Here is a 22,620-nt window from a genome sequence, read left to right as displayed (position 1 = left end):
ACACACACACACACAGTGTGTGTGTGTGTGTGTGTGTGTGTATATATAGTACTATATAAACTGGTATAGATGTATTTACAAAAAACATACACTTCATGCTTCCTTGTGAAAACACAGTATTTTAATAATACAGGCCTAATGTTTGATAACTATACTAAGTGTGAGCATCTAACAGTATTGGGCGCAAACAAATGTTTATTACTTAATTCACTCATGTTTATCACCATTTAAATAGGTTTCATACAAGGCCTACTTACTGCCATCAATATGTTGTGTGTACTCCTGCAATATAAAAAAAAAAAAAAAGATACATTACAGTATATATATATATATATACATATACATACACACACACACACACACACACACACACACACACACACACACACACACACACACACACACACACACACACACACACACACACACATATATATATATATATACACACACACTATATATATATATATATATATATATATATATATACACAATATATATATATATATATATATATATATATATATATATATATATATATACACACAATATACATATAGTACAATATACACTTTATATATATATATATTTATCAGAGAGATATATGTATATATATATATAGATACACACGTATTTAAACTCATGCAGACAGGGAGTTAATCAGACTTTCAAATACACACAGAAATGTATGCGGGAAAGAAACATTTCATTTTGCAGGTGTGTGTATTTACTGATATGGCTGTCTAAGCACTATTTTCACACAGTGCTCTTTGTTATTTTGCAAGAAAACTCAATGTTACTTAATTACAAGTGTAGGAATGTTTTCAGAAACGAGATAAAAAAAAGGATACATGTTTGTCCCACAAGCGGCTATCAGAAACCACAAATGTTCAACCAATTAAAACTACACATCCAATTGGCGTTTGAAATGAGGAGTAAAAGTTTATACTTTTGTTGACCTTGAAAAGGAAACACAGAAATTTGTTAGCCATTGAGCAGTTTCATTTTTATGAGCAAAGGACAGATACCTGCACACATCTTTTGTGCTAATCTGCTAATTCTTTAAGTAACTTAATAACAAAAAAATGAGAAAAGAAAATATAGGACCCTTTCAGTGTGAGATGGGTAGGCAGATTATTGGAGATAAGGAAAAAGCAGAGGTATTAAACAAATTCTTTGCCTCTGTGTTTACCAGGGAAGAATCAAGTTCAATAGTAGTGCCACAGGAGGAAGCCACAACCTCCATATTAATGAACAATTGGTTAACTGAGGAAAAAGTTCATAAGCGACTTGAAAAAATTAAAGTTAATAAGGCACCTGGCCCCGATGGCATACATCCAAGAGTTCTCAAGGAGTTAAGCTTAGTAATAGCAAAACCATTATATTTAATATTCAAGGACTCCATTTCCACAGGCTCAGTACCACAAGATTGGCGTAAAGCAGATGTGGTGCCCATATTTAAAAAGGGAGCTAGATCACAACCGGGAAATTAGACCTGTAAGCCTGACTTCAATAGTAGGGAAACTACTTGAAGGTTTAATACGGGATAATATTCAGGAATACCTAATGGAAAATAAAATTATTAGTAATAGTCAGCATGGATTTATGAAGGATAGATTTTGCCAAACTAACCTTATTTTTTTCTTTGAGGAGGTAAGTAGGAATCTAGACCAGGGTAATGCCGTTAATGTAGTCTACTTAGATTTTGCAAAGGCTTTTGATACGGTTTCACACAAGAGGTTGGTGAACAAAATAAAGAAAGTTGGACTCAGTAATAATATATGCACCTGGATTGAAAACTGGTTAAAGGACAGACAACAGAGGGTTGTCATAAATGGAACTTTTTAAGGTTTGGCTAAAGTCGTGAGTGGAGTACCTCAGGGATCGGTACTGGGACCCCTGCTTTTTAACTTGTTTATTAATGCCCTTGAGGTTGGGATCGAGAGCAAAGTCTCCATCTTTGCTGATGATACTAAATTGTGTAAGGTAATAGAATCAGAGCAGGATGTAATTTCTCTTCAGAAGGACTTGGAGAGACTGGAAACGTGGGCAGGTAAATGGCAGATGAGGTTTAATACAGATAAATGTAAGGTTATGCATTTGGGATACAAGAATAAAAAGGCGACTTACAAATTAAATATATTGGGGGAATCCTTGATGGAGAAGGATTTAGGAGTGCTTGTAGACAGCAGGCTTAGCAATAGTGCCCAATGTCATGCAGTAGCTGCAAAGGCAAACAAGATCTTATCTTGCATCAAACGGGCAATGGATGGAAGAGAAGTAAACATAATTATGCCCCTTTACAAAGCATCTCTTGAATATGGAGTACAATTTTGGGCACCAATCCTAAGAAAAGACATTATGGAACTAGAGAGAGTGCAGAGAAGAGCCACCAAATTAATAAAGGGGATGGACATTCTAACTTATGAGGAGAGGCTAGCTAAATTAGATTTATTTACATTAGAAAAGAGGCGTCTAAGAGGGGATATGATAGCTATATACAAATATATTCAGAGACAATACAAGGAGCTTTCAAAAGAACTATTCATCCCACGGCCAGTACAAAGGACTCGGGGCCATCCCTTAAGGTTGGATGAAAGGAAATTTCACCAGCAACAAATGAAGGGGTTCTTTACAGTAAGTGCAGTTAAAATGTGGAATTTATTACCCATGGAGACTGTGATGGCAGATACAATAGATTTGTTCAAAAAAAGGTTGGACATCTTTTTAGATGGGAAAGGTATACAGGGATATACCAAATAAGTATACATGGGAAGGATGTTGATCCAGGGATTAATCCGATAGCCAATTCTTGGAGTCAGGAAGGAATTAACTTTTCCCCTTAATGGTTTTTTTTGTTTGCCTTCCTCTGGATCAATAAGTATAGATATAGGATAAAGTATCTGTTGTCTAAATTTAGCATACAGTAGGTTGAACTCTATGGACGGAAGTCTTTTTTCAACCTCATCTACTATGTAACTATGTAACATATCGAATTTCTGACCGTCTTCAGGTCTCACTTCGCTCAAGTTAAATTGCGGATAACTTTCATGAATTTCTTGGGAAATCTAACGTAAGGGACAGGCTTGGATCAGGAAAACCATGGATACAAACAGGCTACATCTGTATAGGAACATAAAAGTTGGTGTCCTTGAGATCGACTGAGACTAACCAGTTGTGTTCTACAGCAGAGATAATTATGCTTAGGGATGCCATCTGGAACTTTTTTAATTCTAAAATTTTTGATATTTTTGAGATCTAGGACTGCCCTGAAAGAATTGTTCTTCTCTGGCACAAGGAATAGTAGAGTAGAAGCCTTGAAACCTTTGGTGAGATGGAACTGGCTTTATTACTCTGTTCTTGAGTAAACGGTTTACGCTTTCTTTTAAGGATAAAGAAACGTCCTTGTTTCTTGGACATCACAAAATAGTCCAAAAATAATTTTGGGCACTGTCCGAAATTCCAGAAAATACCTTGGGTGACTATGCTGATAAGAGTCTTTGACTGCATCCAAGCGTCTTAGAAATAACGTATTCTGACCCCCAACCCAGGATGAATGTACTTCTCTCATTTCATGTTAATCAAGATCCTCTGAAGGGAGTATTTTATCCTTTTGGGGCACGAAAAAGGTTACTCTGTCCTTCCTTCCAGACAGGGGCATCGTAATATCAGCACCCTGGTCTATAGGCTCTCAAATCCCTGTTATTGAGTCTATCGACTTCAGTCTTAGAACTGGGAAAATGCCTTGGTCTTTTCTCGAGACAAGAATATACTTTCTTCCTGATGCTTTTTCAGTTATAGTATCCAAATTGTTTGCCAAACAGTAGTTGACCTTCAAAGGGTAATACACAAAGGTTATTCTTGGATGCGGAACCCACACTCCATGATCTACAGTAAGCCAGAGATCGCTTTTGGCCCCTACTGACAATGCCATAGACCTAGCAGCAAGCCTGACTGAATCCAAGGATGCTTCTGCAATGAATTCTGTGGCTATCTTAATTTCTGAAAGCACACCGATAACGGAAGCTCTTTTATCCTCTTTTTCAAGAGCTTCCTCTACATTGGAAATTCACAATTTCATTGCTGTGGATATTGATGCAATTGCCACTTCTGGTCTGCATGACACTCCTGCCGCTATGTAGGATTTCCTGAGTGCATTTTCTATTCTTCTATCCATAGGATCTGAAAGAAGTAGTGTCTTTAACTGGCAAGGTTGTCTTCCTGGCAATCCTAGATATGGCCTCATCCACCTTTGACAGATGATTCCAGACTTTTACATCCATTTCTTCAAACAGATATTTTCGAGAATTTCTTCAAAATTGACACCAATCTGATGTCATGTACAAGCAATGTTCTAGGTTTCCTGTACTCCATTAAACATCCTATTCTTTAATCTTGTAGGTGGAATTAAATCAATCTCAAACTTCACAGATGGATTTGATTAAAGGCTCCACTAGCTCTACATCAAAAGTAGAGGATTCCTCTGCTTTCAGGTCTTCATCTGAGGATTGAAATTGTATGTCCATAGATCAAATTTGATCCTCTGAATCTTCAGACTAAAAATCTACTGGTCTGTCTAGACCTGTATAGGAGCGAGCCCTTTTCTGGCCCCTACTGCTGGACTGAGAGGCCATCTCAATACCCTGAGTTACCATCACTTTCATCCAAAAGAAAAATAAAATTTACAAATCTCATCCAATGCTGGATTCTGGTCACATGCAAGACAATAGTTTGTCTTTTTAGTGGCCTTTTTCTTCATGGCAGGCTCTGGCAGTTGTTTCGTCCAATTGCGGACCTGGAGCACCGGGACATATTCATATAAAATATCTGCCATATTTTTATAAACAATTTTTTTTTTCAACAACTTCAACATTTCTCAAACTGTTCTAAATTCCCTTGGGCGCACCTAAGCACTAGAACTCTTGTATGAGGCAGTATCCAGTTAGAACAGATCCTCTTGCAGGTATTTTACCAGTGCATCGTGCACATCTCTCTCTTTGCAGGCAAAGAAAAATACTGAACACAGTTGATCTGGCTTCTTTTCAAGTTTCCTCTAACGTCATGGGAGCGCCACACCGTCCACTCTCGTGTGCGCTTGTAGGACCCGCCCATGCCTCACTGAATATGTAGATGCCCTTATGGCATCACAGGGAATCAATGCCTACAATTATAAGACAGTCCTTTACCTCCCTCCCGGTCACTTAAGCATGGCTGCAGTCAGAGGGGGCACTGCATTTAGGCCCACACCAGAGGGCCCTCCACCCCCCTCGCAAGCAAAACTCTGAAAGGTTCCTGATCGCAGGGGCTTCAAGCAGAGGCAAGTAAGTCCCAAAAAGAACTACCAAAAAACAACAAACTAAAACCTCAGCTTTATAGGACAAAAAAAAAAGACTTCCTGTAAGGAGTAGATAGGTGAAGGGCCTCCTATAGGTGTATCTTTAATTTGTCTTATACCCGCTAAAAGGTGGGACTTAATCCATTGGTACCCACTGCCATGGAGATGCTCAGGAAGTTTTATTGCCATTTTTTGGAGTCTGGAAGGAATGTACTTTTCCACTTATGGAGACATTAGTGGATGATGATTTACTGGGGTTTTATTATTTGCCTTCCTTTGGATCAAAATACTGTAAATACAAATACAGGATAGTATCTTTCGTCTAAATTTAGCATAGGTTATACTTTGACTTATTAACACATTAATACCGGGATTCTGGATTGAGTACAACAAGAAGAGTAAAATAAATTGTAATTTATTTCCTTTTAAAACAAACACACAATTCTTCACAATTACACTCAATATACACTTACTGGGATGGGGAAACGAAATGTCCATGGAACGAATAACTTGAAAACAAAGTCTCTAGGCACCTCTGCACGGGAGCGGGGTGGTTCGCGAATAGAGCCGTGCGGCAGTCCTCAGCTAGGAGCATGGAATGCAACCCCTGTATCTCCGAAGGAAAACTTTTCGTGAAGTCCTTAAAGGATTCGTTCGGGAATCCTTAGCTCAATCGAATTCTGGAAGAGGGGTGCAATTCTTTGTTACGATGTTTTAACCCCTCACACTCCGGAACTCCGCTGACGCTGGAACGGACCTTGGTTGAAGCTTAAGATGTTTCTTAGCTGAATCTTAGGTGAATCTGACTAAGACCGGGCTGCAGGCATTCTTACAGGCTTAAGACTCATATCCTTAACCTGTACAGCCAATTCCTCCGTGGGAATAACTTTTCTCGCCTATCTCAGACTTGCCAGTAGCTCATAAACCTGGCAGAGGTGGCTTCCCGGTCTGCTAAGAGCATGCGCTAACTTGGCACCTATGCTGCTTAGCATACAGGACCCAACCCCTTACCTGGCGACAGTAAGTCTGGGTGTCGGCTACCATTTTTTAATAGCCCGTACTTCACACCGGTACAGGATACTTTACTGTATCCCTCAGCTCATTTATCCCAAACATATGCACTTGTTAATGGATTAACTTCCGGGCTGACAGGAACAGGGCTTCCTGTCTTCATATTTTAAAATACCTAAAACAAGGGTTATTTTTATGTGATTTCTATATGAGGTGGTGGTATTAAAACAACATGTATGTGTATGACCAATCCTTAGCTAGCTGCACTTCAAAAATTAGAGTGCTAGCTCCCTCCTAACGCAAGTTAGCCCCTTAATTGAATAGGCTCTGTGATGTGGTTTGACTTATAATCGTTCTGCGGTCAGAAGCCAGCATACAACGTAGCATTGCTTGTCAGGATCACTTCACCAATTGACCTTAATTGGTAAACGAGACCGCAGGATACATTGTTCCACTCCACCACTTCAACTAGACCGCAAGCCACTAATCCACTTGAGTTTGTGGTTAAGGCTTTCCTGGAGGGTTTGCGGTTTAGGAAGTAATTCAGGGCTTCAATGTAGCCGCTCAGCACAGGCACGCTTATTCAATTAACTCTTTGTACAGCGCTAGGAGCCCCTCTTGCTTAGCTGGCACATTTTACATACAGTATATATTAACAGGACTGCAGCTAGGTTCTGAGCTGCAGAACGGACACTCCATTTTTACGGTATGACCCAGGGGACATCACAGGTGATACACAGGGAAAACATGGCATTATGGTGACCATACAGTTAACCCCTTCATCCCCAACAGGGTTAAGGGGCAACCAGCTGAGCATACCTTTATTATTGGTCTGGTTACCCCTTCCCCATCACATGGAAATATGTATGTCTATTTTCAAACTCATCTACTATGTACCTATTCTAATTGTTATTGTATTTAAATGGCCGCGCAGCATGACACCACGTTGCCATGACAACGGGACCCCGTGACGTCTCGCAACATGGCACCGTGTGATATCACAGCGTCAGGTAGCGCCCCGTTGCCATGGCAACATGGCAAAGCGGCCATTTTTTCAGGACCTGCAGGGGAAATATTAAAATTTGCAGGGGAGAAGATCGCACCACGCCGCAGGCAAGCACTTGTTCATCTGAGGTTGTATTTAACTAATTTTAAGACCTGCTAAGGAACAGATGATTGTTATTTATGTCCTGATATGTAAAATCAGAATTCAGAGGGTGTACTTTCTTTTTCACACAACTGTATATATATTGTGTATATTGTGATGCCGACACCACATTGCAGTGTCTTTTGTCCCAAATGAGGCAGGTACGCTGTATTTCTATATACTTGGGGTTTATTTACAGGGATAAATAATATGAACAGGCCCATCGTCCTTTTAAGAAAAACCAAATAATAAAATCAAATCCTATTTCCATTAGGAAAGCTAATTGACTTCTCAGATCCAACCCTTACTAACCCGGCTGCCAGCTAAGCCAGTTGTCAGCCCAAAATATGCCCTAGCATAAGCAATAAGGTAACAGCAGTCTTTGTAAACAATAGAAAAGGTTGTGCTTATCTGTAAGTCCAGCCGGCGATGTCACTTCTCCAGCACAGCTCTCTCAACAGTGTCTCTCAGACTTCTTTAGCCAGCCTCCGTTAGCTGGGGAGTTCCTCTGTCTCCCCCCCTTCTCTGGGGAAAACTGTCTCTTAGTGCCTTGCTGCTTCCATACTCTTAAGGCACTCCCTGATTAATCAGCCAGCAGGTGAGCAGTTATGTAGGGAGAGGATTAACTCTATGAGAGCTGCAAAGTCATATAACTGCCCTATTCAGCCCCTAGAGGACAGCGATGGCACCACAATATATATATATATATATATATATATATATATATACACATACTAAATTACCCTTACTCATAAGTAGAATAGCACTGAAGTATTGTACTATATGTTGTCACTTTGTATGTTGCGCTAGGCCTTTCTGTTTTTGTTTGACTATATATATATGTTTCTCTGTTCTGCTCTGTGTTATATATAGTCAAACAAAAACAGAAAGGCCTAGCGCAACATACAAAGTGACACAACATATAGTACAATACTTCAGTGCTAATCTACTTATGAGTAAGGGTCATTTAGTTAAAACCTTTGGCCAAAGGGTTATAAGCCTTCAGCCAACATCAAGGCATGACCAATTTGCAGGTCCTAACACTACCTGGTAAAATTCTCATGTACCTCTCTTTTTTGCTGGAGGGACAAAAACCATACTGGGTTTGTGATACACAGGGACATGATAAAAACTGCTAATTGGAAAGTGGGATGGGCGAGCATTAATCCTGGGGAGGAGGGGCTACACTTCCAAACAAAAACAGTTGCAATAACCCAGCAAGCTCCAAAACCCCAAAACCCACCCTCACATTATATATACAGCATATATATTAGTGTCAAAAAGCAGTGCTCCTGAGCATGGCAAAATATACAAACAAAAACAGAAAGGCTCAGCGCAACATATAAAGTGACACAACATATAGTACAATACTATTATGTCATTCCTCAATGCGACAACCACACGAAACAGTATGAAGTAAATTAACAGAGCCATGTTACTCTTTATTAACCCATAATAGTTGTGAATAGAGGAAGATTCTAGAGCATCCATGTTTCAAGAAAATAATACAGCCCTCAATTCAAACTTAAAAAACAAAAAACAAACAAAAAAAAACATTTAATACCTCTTCCTTATTCAAAAATAATTCTTACAAAAGTTAGCAAGACATTTTAGACAGTGAAAATGTTTATTGAACTAATACACTTCTGGCTTGATTTACGATGATACGTTAAAGTAAAACACAGATGTCACGCCTGACTGCATTTTAAAAATGATGCATTATTAAAAGACCATTTGTGTTAGAGAGCCAATCTAATTTTATGAGAAAAAAAAATCTAGGCAGCAATAAAGAAAAAATTAATAACCAAATTCTGGACCAATACTAGAAATGTGTAGCTTATTATTTTTATCACTTAATAAAAATGCATCTTTAGAAAACCTAAATTTGCAGGATGCCTCATGGATGATGAGATACAGAGCGCAATAGGGAAATCTACAAGAAGAATAAAGAAAACATTTGTTGATTGTTCAGATTATACCGTTCTGTATGAAACAGTATATTACCAGTGAATAGAGACTTTGTGCTTGGAAGATAGTACATGTACCGAAAATTTTGGGCTAAAGTTACTTTCTCAATCTGTATATTAAAACAGTAATTCTTGGGTATAGAAATAGGTAACAGTGCAACATTCTGGAAATGCTAATTTCCTCTAGGTCGCTGCACTGTTTAATAAAAAATGAATTGACATCATCTTTTAACATTTATTTTGCAGTATTTATAGCCAAACGAACAATGTTTGGGGGGAACCGCCTTCCTCAGGTCCAATGTTCACAGTGAGTGAATTAAATTCATACAGATGGCAAAATAAATTAAAAATGTTTTCCTCGAACTTCAATGCTGTAATGAATTTGTGTGGAACTGACCAAAGAATACAAGATAAGTTAATTCACAAACGCTTATCTTAAACTTTGCCCTAATTTAAAAGGTGTAATCTGACATAGCTGGTCTGAAAACTGAAATTTTACTCACCGTTAATTTATTTTCTACTGGTCCCTACTTGGCAGCACATGACATGAGGGAATAGGCTCCACCTATCTGAAGGTAGGACAGACTGCTGACCTGTTCATGGCCTTATAAGCCCTTCCTATGCCTGCTTCAGGTCAGTTGTACATATAGATGAGCTTAACTATATACATATGTACTGCCAAAAAACTGAAGGATAATATAATGAAAAAACAAAGAAAATGTACTACAAAAATTCATGCAAGAGAATATAGGTGCGCTGCCATGGAGGGAGCAGGGGAAAAATGATCAGTTAACAACATTTCAGTTTTCCCTCAATTTCAGTGTATGACATCTGGAAATGTCCCAAAGCAGTTCACCCTAAGAAAATATTGAGTTGAGCAAATTGTTGTGACACTGCTGCCAGGACTTTCCTTCCAAAGGCAGCTTATGCTGATGGGGATACATTTAGGTGGTAGGGTTTTGAGAATATTTGTAGGGAAGAACCAAGTTGCCGCTTTGCAGATTTGTTCTGTGGATGGCAGCTGTTTCATAGCCCAGGAAATTGCAATCGCCCAAGAAGTGAGCCTTAAGAGAAATTAGCTCTATATAAACTGGCTATATCTATATCCTTTTTTTTTTTTTTATCAATCCGGCTATGGCTTTCTTGGATGCTGGGTTTACCGTTTGTTGTCCTGAAGAGAGGAGAAATACACTTCTGGATTTTCTTAAGGATTCGGTTCTGGAGACATTGGCCTTTAGCACTTGCACGACATCTAAGGCAGCGGCTATGGTACGTGCGATGGCACGCGTGGCTCTAACAAAATGCAGGGGATCCATGGGGCCAACCATAGTGCGAGGAAGCGCGACAGCACAGATTTCTCAGGAGACCAAAGATTTTGTGTTTGTCGTGCGACGGCCAGTTCACGTGAGCGGTTTAGCCAGTGAGGGCGAATCAGCCTTGTGACATCACCGCTACGCCTCCCCGTCGCTGTGAATCTCATGCTACAGATCGCTCGGCCGACAGGCGCACGCGCCCACTATATCCGAGGCCTACGGTGTGCAGACATTCTTCCTTCTAATTTTTGAGGTTTGCACATAATGAATGCACCACTATTTCTTGGTTAATGTGAAATTATGAACTAACGTGAGCAAAAATGTGGTAGTGTTCTGAAGACAACTGTAGCGTGGTAAAAAATGCAAAGGGGGGGGGGGTCACAGGATAGATCTCCCAGTTGGCTCACTGTTCTGGCTGATGTTATTGCCGTGAGGAATACAGCTTTTAATGGTAACCATCTGATTGTTATGGAATGGAGTTTTCAAAAGGGTGTCTCCACAGTGCCTGTAGCACTAGATTTAAATCCCATGGAGGGTGGGAGTTAATGAATCTACGATCTTAAGTCTTATTTGATCCATTGCCTTTAAGAACTGCTGACTACTTTTAGTTTGCAATCTGAAAAAAGTCGCTGAGTGGTGTCACTTGTACTTTGAGATGAGTGACCGAGACCACTCTTGAAACCCTCCTGGAAGAAATCTAAGATGTTCGGGATCAATGTCAATTGTGGGTTTATGTTATTGTTGATATACTACGATCAGAAGATATCCAAAATCCATTATAGAGTTGTCAGTTACTGGCTTTTTAGCCTTTATCAGTGTTTGATACTTGCACAGAAAATCCTGGTCTTCTAAGGATCTTCCATTGTCTTCAAGCTATAAGGTGCAATATTTGTAAGTTTCAATGGTTGATTGAGCCATGTGTGAGAAGGCCCAGGATGAATGGAAGCGCCAAGGAAAGCGAATAGACATTTCTTTTAGCTCTGTGAACAAGGATTTTCTTGGCAATTCTGGGGCAATCCGTATGGCATTTATGCCCTTGGTTTTGATTTTCTGCAATGTCCTCTGAATCGGAGGAAAGACAGACCAATGGGAACTTACACTTTCTGGTGAGCGCATCTACTGCAGATACCTGGTGGTCCCTGTGCCTTTAGAAAAAGAGATGGCATTTGGGGTTTCAAACTGTTGTTGGTTAACCCCAACTGCGAATAATGTTTTCGAAAATTTCCTTAAAATTTAGAGACCTCTCATGAGTCTATAATAGTTCTGCTTAAAAAGTCATCTTGGAAGCAGGCTGTAGTTTGGAATTACGACCCGGCCTCCGCCTGTTGGCTCGCAAGAGAGTCATTATATGGCTCCCCTGCCTTTTCAGGTGTCCCTGTGGTCGTCGGGGAGCAAGGAGGGAGGACTGCAGAGGTTTGACCTAGGGGCAATGAGATGCACGTGGGACGCCTGGCTTAAAAGCAAAGGGAAGTATGGCCTGTTAGCTATTCCCTCTCAACTCACCCCTATCTTTGGAAACCCAAACTTCCCGCCTGGGTGTTCTCAAAGACAATTCGACCAATTCCAGGACCTCAATATCAGGCTGGTTGCTGATCTGCTGAAGAAAGGAGAGATCCTTTCCTTCCAGAAACACTGAGACAAATATCAGTCTCAAGATCTTCATTTGTTTAACTTCCTGCAAATTAGGCATTTCCTCTTATCCCTTTCCCAAAATTCCAAATTCCCCGCACTAACTAGATTCAAGTTCCTATGCATTAAAGGCACCTACCAGAGGGGACTGATCTCAGAGATCTATAGGGGGATGGAGTCGGCATCTGACCCACCAAACCACCGATACATGCAAAAATGGTCCGCGGACCTTAACCTAACATTAGACATAGATGACTTTGAGGATGTCTGGGAGTCGGCCGCTAAAACTTCAATTTGTACCATAACAAAAGAGAACATCTACAAAATCCTATTTTAGTGGTACCTGACCAAGGCTAGGCTGAGCCAGATCTTCCCCGGCACACCTGATGTGTGCTGGTGGGGATGTGGTCAAAAGGGAGACATGGACCATATTTGGTGGTCATGTCCAGAGATACAGAAGTTCTGGACCATGATCCAGACGCTTCTCCGAGAGACCTCAGGGTTACTATTCCCTTTGGACCCCCTGACCTTCGTGCTGGGCAAATCTATTGAAGGCCTCTCCTCGCCTCTATCCAGGTTGGTCTCCTCCATCCTGACTGCGGCCAGATGTTCGATCGCGGCGGCCTGGAAACAGACCAACGCTCCTGCAAGAAGCACGGTAATCAGAAGTATAGACACGGTAATGTCTATGGAGAAGCTTATAGCCATGCTCCATAAAAAAATGCCAGTTCTGGAAAACTTGGGATCCCTGGCTCGGACCGCAAGGTCTGGATCTGTACTGGGCCTAGAGCGAGTGGACGCGGCGGGTAGAGGGTACGGAGGCCCCCAGGGATTCTCGCCCCCTCCCGTTGGTTCGTCCACCCCCACCCCTCCATCCTTCCCTTCCTCTCTTTCTCTTATAAAAGAAAATTATTAGTGGTCACCATCTCGCCGAACTCAGTCATGTTGTCATGTGCCCATGATGACATTACTGTACATATGCATGTATGTGTTGCCAATAAAAAAAGATTGATTAAAAAAAAAAAGTCAGCTTGGACATTTTGGTTAACTGCTATGTGAACCGCTGTGATGGCTGAAATATGGAGCTCTGCCCATCTGAAAATCTTTACAATGTCTCTTGTGGCTTGAACACTCCTGCCTCTTGAAGGTTTATGTAGGAAACCAGTCATATTGTGGAAATGTATATTATTGATCAGATAACGGTACAAATGATGGGAAAACACCAAAAGAGTTTCGAATCTTGCTGTTATCTCCAGAACGTTGCTCAAGAGTACTGCCTCATTTTCTTGGCAATTTGCTCCTATTCCAGAATTATTAAATAAGAGCTCATTCTTTAAGAGAATCCAATCCACAGGGCTTAACAACCGTCCCATTGGTAAATTGCCTTTGCTGTCCCCCATGTCCGTGACCGCCAAGTCTCTGGTACAATTGGTATTCTCCAAGATAGATTCTGATAATTCTTGATCCATCTGGACAGATTGGCTTGAAGCTTAAGTAGAGTATAGGGTACGGTTTCTATAGATTCCATCATCTTTCACAAGAGCAATATATACGGCTGTGCCATAGGATGTTGTTGGAGTGTTATTTCCCTGCATAGATGCCTTTATATGATGCCTCTTTTCTACGGGTAAGAACACCTTTGTTGTTGCTGTATCGAAGTGTATTGTCAACAATCTGTGCATCTGGAAAGGGACAAGTCTCCTCTTCTTTACATGTATCAACCATCTGTGTTGAGATATGTGAATGACTTGTCACATGTTCTTCTGGTCTCTCTGAAATTGGCCCTTATAAAAAAAATCATCCCAATATGGGATTACATTTAATTGTTGCTACCTGATGTGGACAACAAGGGCTGTTCGTATTATCGTAAACACCTCCTTGAACCATTTTACTTATTCAAGAAGGTGATCCTGCTAGACCTCAGCAATGACCATTTCTGGAGGATGACTGGCTTGTTGCATAGTGTTATTTTTATCTACTGAATTGTCTGGCTGATGTGCTTTTGCATGTTTAAGGGTCTGTCTTTTTGAAACCATCAATCACTCAAAGGCCCGTCTCTGACCTCTAGATCAAGTGGGAAAATGGAGTCCTATCTTGAAATAGAAAGGAACCTTTTCATCTTGTTATCCTTGTGAATATGGTTTCTAATTCTGGGCCAAATAGAACTTTACCTTGAAAAGGGAGAGAAAATAGCATATTTTTTGAGGGTTTGAGCCAGAGAGCTCTGTGTGGCTACAGATGTTGCGGAAGATCTGGATAGTTGTCTGGTTGCATCAAATGAGGCATTGCAGAGGAAATCCAATGACCGACATGATAATGGAGACTTTCAGGATCTTCTGAAGAGATATTGTTAATTGTATTGCTTCTTAAATACTGGAAAAACAGATAGTTCTTAAAAGACAAGCTGACGCAAACAGCAATTTGAGGGAAGCTCCTAATGTGGAATACAGCCTCTTTAGTAGGCCATGAATTGTCATGTCTACATGGTTTCTGAAGGATGCCACATTTTAAAGAGGGATTTGTCCAACTTGTGAATCTGGATACTGTGGAGTAAACTTTAAGATTTTCCCAATCTTCCTTATCTGAACTGGGACATTTTATGTATTCGTAGTTATGTTTTTGCAGTCAGGATATTTCCATTTGCTCGCAATTAAACCCTTTAAAACTTTATGGACCAGAAAGGTTTTATCTTTTTATCTTGGATCTGCAAGTCTGTTCAAGGTTTTATAGTCTTCCATTTCCTCTGGTAACACCAGAGTTGAAGCCATTTTTAATCAGCTTGTTGATATAGTCAAGGTTAAAGCTGGAGTGAGCTTCTGACTACTTCTTTGTCTGAGTGCAGATACAGTATGCGTCTTGTGTGCCTTCATCTACCGAATCTGGGTCACAAAATTCCAACTCCATACAATTGGACATGTCTGGGACGTTTGCTTGAAGACTGCAGGGCTTCTTTAAATGTTCTTAAATCAAGTGAAATAAGGTGCATTCCTGTAATGCAGTCAGCCTGATGCATGTCTGACACTTTGCATGGGTAATCCACACACAGCGTTAATTACAGCGCAAGAAATTTAGATGTAGATTAAGCAGTACACCTTTTTTATTACATGGAGAGGGAGACTGGTTTGTAAGAAGGAAAGGGATTGAGGTTAGACATCACAAAGAAAATAGAGGGGACAATAGATATTCCAGCAGCTAATTTCTACTAGATAACCTCCCTATACCTCCAATAGAGCAAGTTATTAACTCTTATCTGCTTGTGTGCAGAATTCTCCTGTCCCAGCCAGCACTCCACTTTGTGGTGCCTCTACTTATTTGAAAACTTCCAGGCCCGTGTGGTCGCATAAACCATGTGTGCCACCTATTGGCCGACAGTGGGGAGGCGGCAACAGGAGGAAGTGTGAGGGTCTAAGTCTGCTTTTTCAGCAGTAAAAAGGTACCGGCCTTCTCACTGCTGATTAGGATAAAGGGGGGAGGAGAGCCTGCCCCTGGTATTCAGCTGGAATATGTGCATCCACTGTGGTGACAACAGAAAGACCAGTAGTAGAGCAGGTCCTAGGTGGGGGTAGGGCGGCAAGATGGCGACCAATGGTTAAACTCCCCACCAGAGGATGCAGAGAGCAGCTATTTGTCAAAGTGGTCGTCCTACAGTGTAGGACACAGACAACTGACCTGAAGTGAGATAGGAAGGGCTGATAAGACCGCAAACAAGTCAGAAGTCTGTGCCCTACCTTCAGATGGGCGGAGCCTATTCCCTCATGACATGCACGGACAGAGGGACAGGAGAGAAAACAACCTGTTGTAAATAATTTTTGTAAAGTATTTTTGGCTTACCTGAACTATTCTAAAATTTTGAAATATCAAAGATTAGGCTACTTACAATTTATAATTAATTTCCAACAAAATTAATTTGCTAGGGGCCTCCTAACGAGGAAGTGTTTGTCAATCCAGTGTTTTCTTTACCCTTAGCCCAATCCGAGGGGCTCTGGCCCCAGAAGCACTTGCTGAACACACAGTGATATCAGACACAAAGAGAGTAGCCTTGGAAAACCCCTCCCAAGCTCACCCTGTTTACAATTGAACTTTGAAAAATTATTTTAAAAAACTTATATTGGTGTCAGAATGGTTAAAAAAAAAAAAAAGGTAATCCATAAGGTGCAACCCTGAAACAGGTCACTGGAATTAGTTCACTTTGGTCCTAGGAGGGATTACCCTTTAAATACAAAATTTGTGCTTGTAACAATTAAGTTCAATGCAAATTAGGACTGTTACAAAACAATAAAACATTGTTTTTGTTTGTTTTAAATAATCAGCTGAAACTGTAAATGCAATTGCATATCACATTATGGAAAAATAGATCTACTTTTTAAAATGCCCTTTCCAATAAGTGTTCCTTTACCTGTCCAAAGTTTTCAAATGTTTTATTTTGGAATGTCAGAATTTATCATTTTGATATGCTTCTATAGAGACAACAAATCTTCCATTCAGCCTAAGCGACACAAAAAAGTCCAAACTACTCTTAGACTTAAGTGACAACATTTCATTTCTTTGTAGTAGAGCGTAACAAATTATTTCTGTTTTATTGCATCTTTTACCATTTAACATTAAAAAAACAAATCTGAAGGACACCGCAGATCATGATACGTACTGTATATTTAAAAAAATGTTTTGTAAGCAATACTTACAGTAGACACCGCATATCTACCTGTGATATAGACCTTATATAAAATGTAGTTTTTTCCCCACACAATAATTGATGTTTATATACATATATACACACAAGTGTATATATAAATATATATGTAAATTAGATCTGAAACATGAATAGAAGACTAAGAACTGTACATCGATTCTGGTAAAACGCAAACAGAAAAACGCTTTAAACATTAAACAGTTTTAATAAAAGTATCTGTACAATGCTAAGCAGTTTTATTTACACATAGAAAATGTAACAGGAGTAGTGTTTCAAATGACAGAACTCCTTAAATTTCAATGGCAGGTAATCTGGAAAAAAATAACAGCATTCCATTCACAAATATTTTCAAGCAATAAATATGTATTTATAAATAGTGTAAATTTACATCAAGATTAGAAACAAAAATCACAAATCTGAAGTTTATTCCTTAGTCTATGTGCAACCCATTTATCTTTGTGACTTGGCTGTTAATTTTCTTTTTTCTTTTTTCATTTTTTTTTTTAGGAAACATAAATTGTAACCGTCATGGTTTCAAAAACAAGACAGAAAAAAAAACATGAAAGCAGGTTTAAAAAAAAAAAAAAAAAAAGAAAAATCCTCACTTAACTTTTCACATTAAAAAAATTGCCCAAAAGTCATAAAATTTCTAGCGACCTTACAAAGACGACCAGCTAAATTAGTACTTAATCCAAAGGAAATCAGGAAGGGGTGTAAGATGGAAATTAAACATTTTCACCCCAAAAATGGAGAAAAAAAAGTGATTTTCAAGTCAGTAGTTTGTATAATGTTGCCAGTTTTGTCAGATATATACAAAACATGGATTTATTTTAATGAACAGCTGGATGAGCATTATTTATAGTAAAGTCCTGGAGTAGGAGCACTTCTCCTGTCCAATTGGTTGACACTCCGCACTTGGAAGGTTGCATAGACGCAGCTTTCAGCCAGCAGCCTTGTGGAACAGCTACCTAACAAAAAAAGAAACAAAAGAAAAAGGAAACAGTGGTGCAGAACTGGGTCGCTTCCTGAATATCAGAAATGTTCTTATTTACTGTCCATGGAAAAAATGTCAAGATGATGGAGACGGCAAGGGTGGAGCCTGGAAAAAAAGGTAAAAAGAAGTATAAACATTTAATGTATAATATTTCACTCTAAATGTCAGGATATCTTGGTTATATGAAAAAAATTGCAAACTTGGGCAACTTCCTAAACCCAGTTGCCCAAGTCTTGCAGGATTCAGCAGAATAGAATAATTTTGAAGTAATACAAGTTTACAGAACATCCTCTCTTTTTTACCCCATCCCATGTAAAACGTCAATCTCTAAGACTGAAGAGAATAAAAATATCCTTCCAGATTGTGCTGCAAGACCATTTGCCTCCAGAAGTGGTCAAAGACACAGTTTCACATAGAAAGGACGTTATATTTTTAATGGCATACATATATTTGTGATTGATGCCATTCTAAACATAAAGAAGGAAATTGGCATGTACTGTACAAGTAGTTTTAAAATAATTCCTGAAAGTTTGGAAATTTTATTTTGATTTCATTTGCAACAGGAACTCCTATTGAGATTGGGTGGTTCATTCATTTAATCTTGCTTGCCCACACAAGATAATGATGTATATGCGCATGAAAGGCCTTTTATAAATTAGAACAGAGCAGGTTAAGGAAAGTAATTCTACAGGCATTTACATTTAAAAAAATATATGTATGCAGATTTTTCTGAAGACATTAACCTAATTTTAACATATTAATGTTCTGCTAAAACTGGTCCTACATATAAGACAAATCACAGCTGCAACATTACTTTACTGTGAACAAAGTACCTTAATCACTAACCACGCACAAGTACTTTTTGGTAAAATATTTTATTCAAGACTTACTAATGTAAACTGGTCATAGATTTGCATCAGTTCCTCCATTTTGCACTGTTCTAGCACCACAAAATTCTCCAGGTTTGTACATGTTTTTCGTGAGCAGTCATGGCAATGGACTATATATGTCTTCCGAGAATTGCTTTCATTTGTAACAAAAAGCAGATCAAAGACTTCCACCTATCAGGAAAAAAATATAATAATTATAAATAGAATTGACAGGAAAATGTGTCTAGAGTTTCATACGTAAATTTTGTTTGAACTCATTGAGCTGAGACACCATTGATTACAATTAAAGGGATATTTTACATTTGTAATCTTCTCGTATCTTGCTTTAACGTTAAAAGTTATCGATAATTTTTTTTTTAATAAACACATGTATGACATTATTTACAGACCGGTTATAGGTAGTCTCAACCTAAATATATAGAAAAAGAATACTGACCTCACAGATGCTACAGTAATGAGCAGGCTCGTCCTTTGTTCGCCCATGCCATGCAACCTCTTTTCCCGAAGCAATCAGCGCTTCCCTCAATGCCTGGCACTGCTTCAATGTCCTCAATAAGCAATATCTATTATTAAAAAAAAAAAGTTAAAAAAACATTTTTATGAAAGATACGCAGGGAAAAAAATGCTTCCTTTGTCATTATAACAAAAATGACCATGGTGGTACCAAAAATAATTTCTATATCTTCATTTAATTTAATAAATGACAATATCCACAGGGCTCGAGAAATACTCTAGCCAACGGCGAGTTGATCTTGCCAGCTGTCGAGTAGAGCGGCAGAACAGGAGGACGACCACAGAATCGGAGCAGCACAGGAGGAAGAAAGCTGGCGGCGGGAGAAGAGGGCCACGGACCACCATGTCAGCGGAGCAGGGTAGTAGAGGAGTTAAGACAGTGGGCAGTGACAGGAAGAGTTTTGACACCATGTGAGCAGCACAGGATAACAGCTTGGTAGGAGCTGCGCTGTAGCAGTGGCAGACACCTGAAGTGAGTAAAGACTACCGGGTCAGACAGCTGGGGAGGTCTCCTCTCAAGGCGTTCTTCTGTGCTGCTCACATGATGTCTATTCTCTTCTCCTGCAGTGCTACCCGCTGTCTAAGGCTGCAGTCCCAGTAATGTCTGTGACACGCGCGCCCGGCAGGGGGGGGGGGGGTTTGGTGGGGGTGGGGCGCGTGCACAGCGCTAACCGCGATCTGACAGGGAGAGAGGGAGTTTGCGACGGGAGGGGGCGTGGCCGGGGATTTGCAGGGGTGTGGCCATTACGTCACGCGGCTAGTTCGCCCTCATTGGGTGAACTGCCGGTGGGGGCGTGGCCACGCCTCCGTCGCAGGGTTTGAACTCAATTTCATTGAATTGAAAAAAAAACCTGCAGCACGGCGGCTGCACCTTCAGCGGGAAGGTGCGTACTGGGCCCTCCCCCATTGAGGGGCGCTGCTTACACGCACAGCGCACGCCGAGCCGTGCTCTGTGGCAGTGACTGGGACCGCAGCCTAACAACTCTGCTGCCCTGCTCCGCTGACATGATGGTCCCCAGTCCTCTTCTCCCGCCGCCAGCTGTCTCCCCTCCTGTGCTCTTCCGCTGCCGTGGTCTTCAGTCCTCCTCTTCTACAGCCAGCCGTTGTCTTCCTCTTCTGCTGCCCTGCTCCACCGAAGCCAGGTAAATGAGAGGAGTGGGGTGAGTGGAGGAGGTGAGGGGGGAAGAAAAGGAGGGGGGTGAGAGGGAGTTTATGCTCAGTTGTCCAGTGCGATTAAAAAATTGTCTGGTGAGATCAGCTGCAGCTGGCTGTTGTCGACCATTTGTCTTGAGTTCTCCAAGGTAACCTCTAGTATGTCGCGAGGTTCCATCGGCCAGACTAATGGCCCATCGGATTAACACAGAGGGGGTCCCTGCTATGTGAATCCTACCAGGCTTCATCTGTCTGTTAGAGACACACAGTCAGAGATGGACTGAATCAGTCACTCTACCTGTGCGCCTCTCACAGGCGATCACGAGGCTTTTATTTGAATCACACAGTATTGTAGCTGGGGGTCTCCGGAGCTGAACCGCATTGATTTCAGGTCCGGGAACCTCCTACTTCCCGAGATAGACTCCCGTTATGGGGTTGCGGTATCCCCACAATGTTAAAATAATCCGCGTTACGTGACCGTGGTATTTAAATCCTGCAGGGGGATACCGGCACCCAATATCAGGGCCTGTATCTCGGTAAGTAGGGTGTCCCCGAAGCTGAAATTAACGTGGTTCAGCTCGGAAGACCCCTGCTCCCACACACTATTAGTAAAAATGAAATGAAAGCAGCTTCATTATCTTAGTGGCTATCCCCCCCCTGAACACATACAGTACAGTAATGGGCAAAATCCCTATTGCCCATTCAAAAAATAAAACATAACCAAAACATTAACCAACCAGCATATAGAGAATTTAAGTTCTACTTATCCCTTCCAGGATGAAGGCTGTCCTCGTCTTCCTCAGTGGGCACCAACAAAAAAATACAAATCTACTGGCCCTTAACCCCCTAGTGGTTATTAACTACTATGGTAATTAAGGGGTTAACCCCTCTCCCGCTACTCACCTGGGAGACCTAACCACCCTCTCCAGGGCAACTGCCCCCACCTACTCTACCAATTGATTGGAACAGTGGCACACCAATGCCCTATGGGAATAAGCTGCCACTATGCCAGTCAATATGCAACCTGCCAATCTAAAAAAACAATCACATTAAAAACACATTCCATGACAAATAAAAAAAAATGCAAATAAACCAATTGATTGGCACAGTGGCACACCAATGCCCAATGGGCACGAGTTGCCACTATGCCAGTCAATATGCAACCTGCAAATCCAAAAACCACGGAACAAAAAATAAGACATTCAATTTCAACTTTAAAAAAACAAACAGCAAATTAAAGACATTGCATTTCAATTACAAAAAAAGGCCAATGCAAATGCAAATCGAAGGAAAGGAAAAAAAAAACACAATGAAATAAAATACAATCCATGTTTTTCTTACTTTTTATGGCTTCCCCCACGAATCCAACTTCAGCAGCAACTCCTGGTACACGATGCAATGCTCCTCAACAGACACAGTCCTCTGGTAAATTCTTTACTTCATCTGTAAATTGTAATCCATTTGAGGTTCTTCTTTATCTACATCTGTAAACTGTAATCCATTTGGGGGAGATGTCTTCAGCTTCTTGGTACCAAATGAGAAGGGACAGACCTTATATAAGGCCTGTGACATCAGCTAATCGGATTGGCTTGGAACCATTTGTACGTCAAATCTGGAGTGCCATGTGCAGGTATTTTTTTTAACACGTCTTTAAAAAAATGGCTGCCATCACATGGTACTTCAACCAATAGGGTGACCACCAATCCTATTGGTTCTACTACCATGTGATGTTTTTTTTTTTAAAGAGGGTGCGACATCATGCAGGGATAATGTCACATACTTAAAACAAACAAAAAAAAAAAAACCTCTAACATAGTAGTACTCCAGGCAATCAGATTGGCTGGGAACCATTTGTCAGTCAAATGTGACGTCACAGGCCTTATATAGGGCCTGTCCCGTCTCATTTGATGCCAAGAACCTGAAGAGACAACATCTCCCCCCAATTGGATTACAGTTTACAGATGAAGATAAAGAAGAAA

The 22,620-nt window shown here is 40.4% G+C and overlaps 1 protein-coding gene across 3 annotated transcripts in view; it reads right to left on the bottom strand.

Annotated features, from left to right (window-relative positions):
• Positions 1 to 16,963: 16,963 nt before the first annotated feature.
• KDM6A (lysine demethylase 6A) overlaps positions 16,964 to 22,620 on the bottom strand; it is a 224,068-nt gene continuing 218,411 nt past the window's right edge. For all 3 annotated transcript variants that reach the window (XM_075589737.1, XM_075589739.1, XM_075589740.1), the window contains 3 exons: positions 19,413 to 19,539; positions 18,977 to 19,147; positions 16,964 to 18,191 (listed from right to left, as the gene is read on the bottom strand). In XM_075589737.1, the coding sequence (XP_075445852.1) occupies positions 18,162 to 18,191; positions 18,977 to 19,147; positions 19,413 to 19,539 (328 nt within the window). In that variant the 3' untranslated portion in view covers positions 16,964 to 18,161. The remainder of the gene's footprint in view (positions 18,192 to 18,976; positions 19,148 to 19,412; positions 19,540 to 22,620) is intronic.

This window comes from Ascaphus truei, chromosome 3, assembly GCF_040206685.1.
Source record: "Ascaphus truei isolate aAscTru1 chromosome 3, aAscTru1.hap1, whole genome shotgun sequence".
Classification (NCBI taxonomy): Eukaryota; Metazoa; Chordata; class Amphibia; order Anura; family Ascaphidae; genus Ascaphus; species Ascaphus truei.
This window is presented reverse-complemented; position numbering and strand designations above follow the sequence as displayed.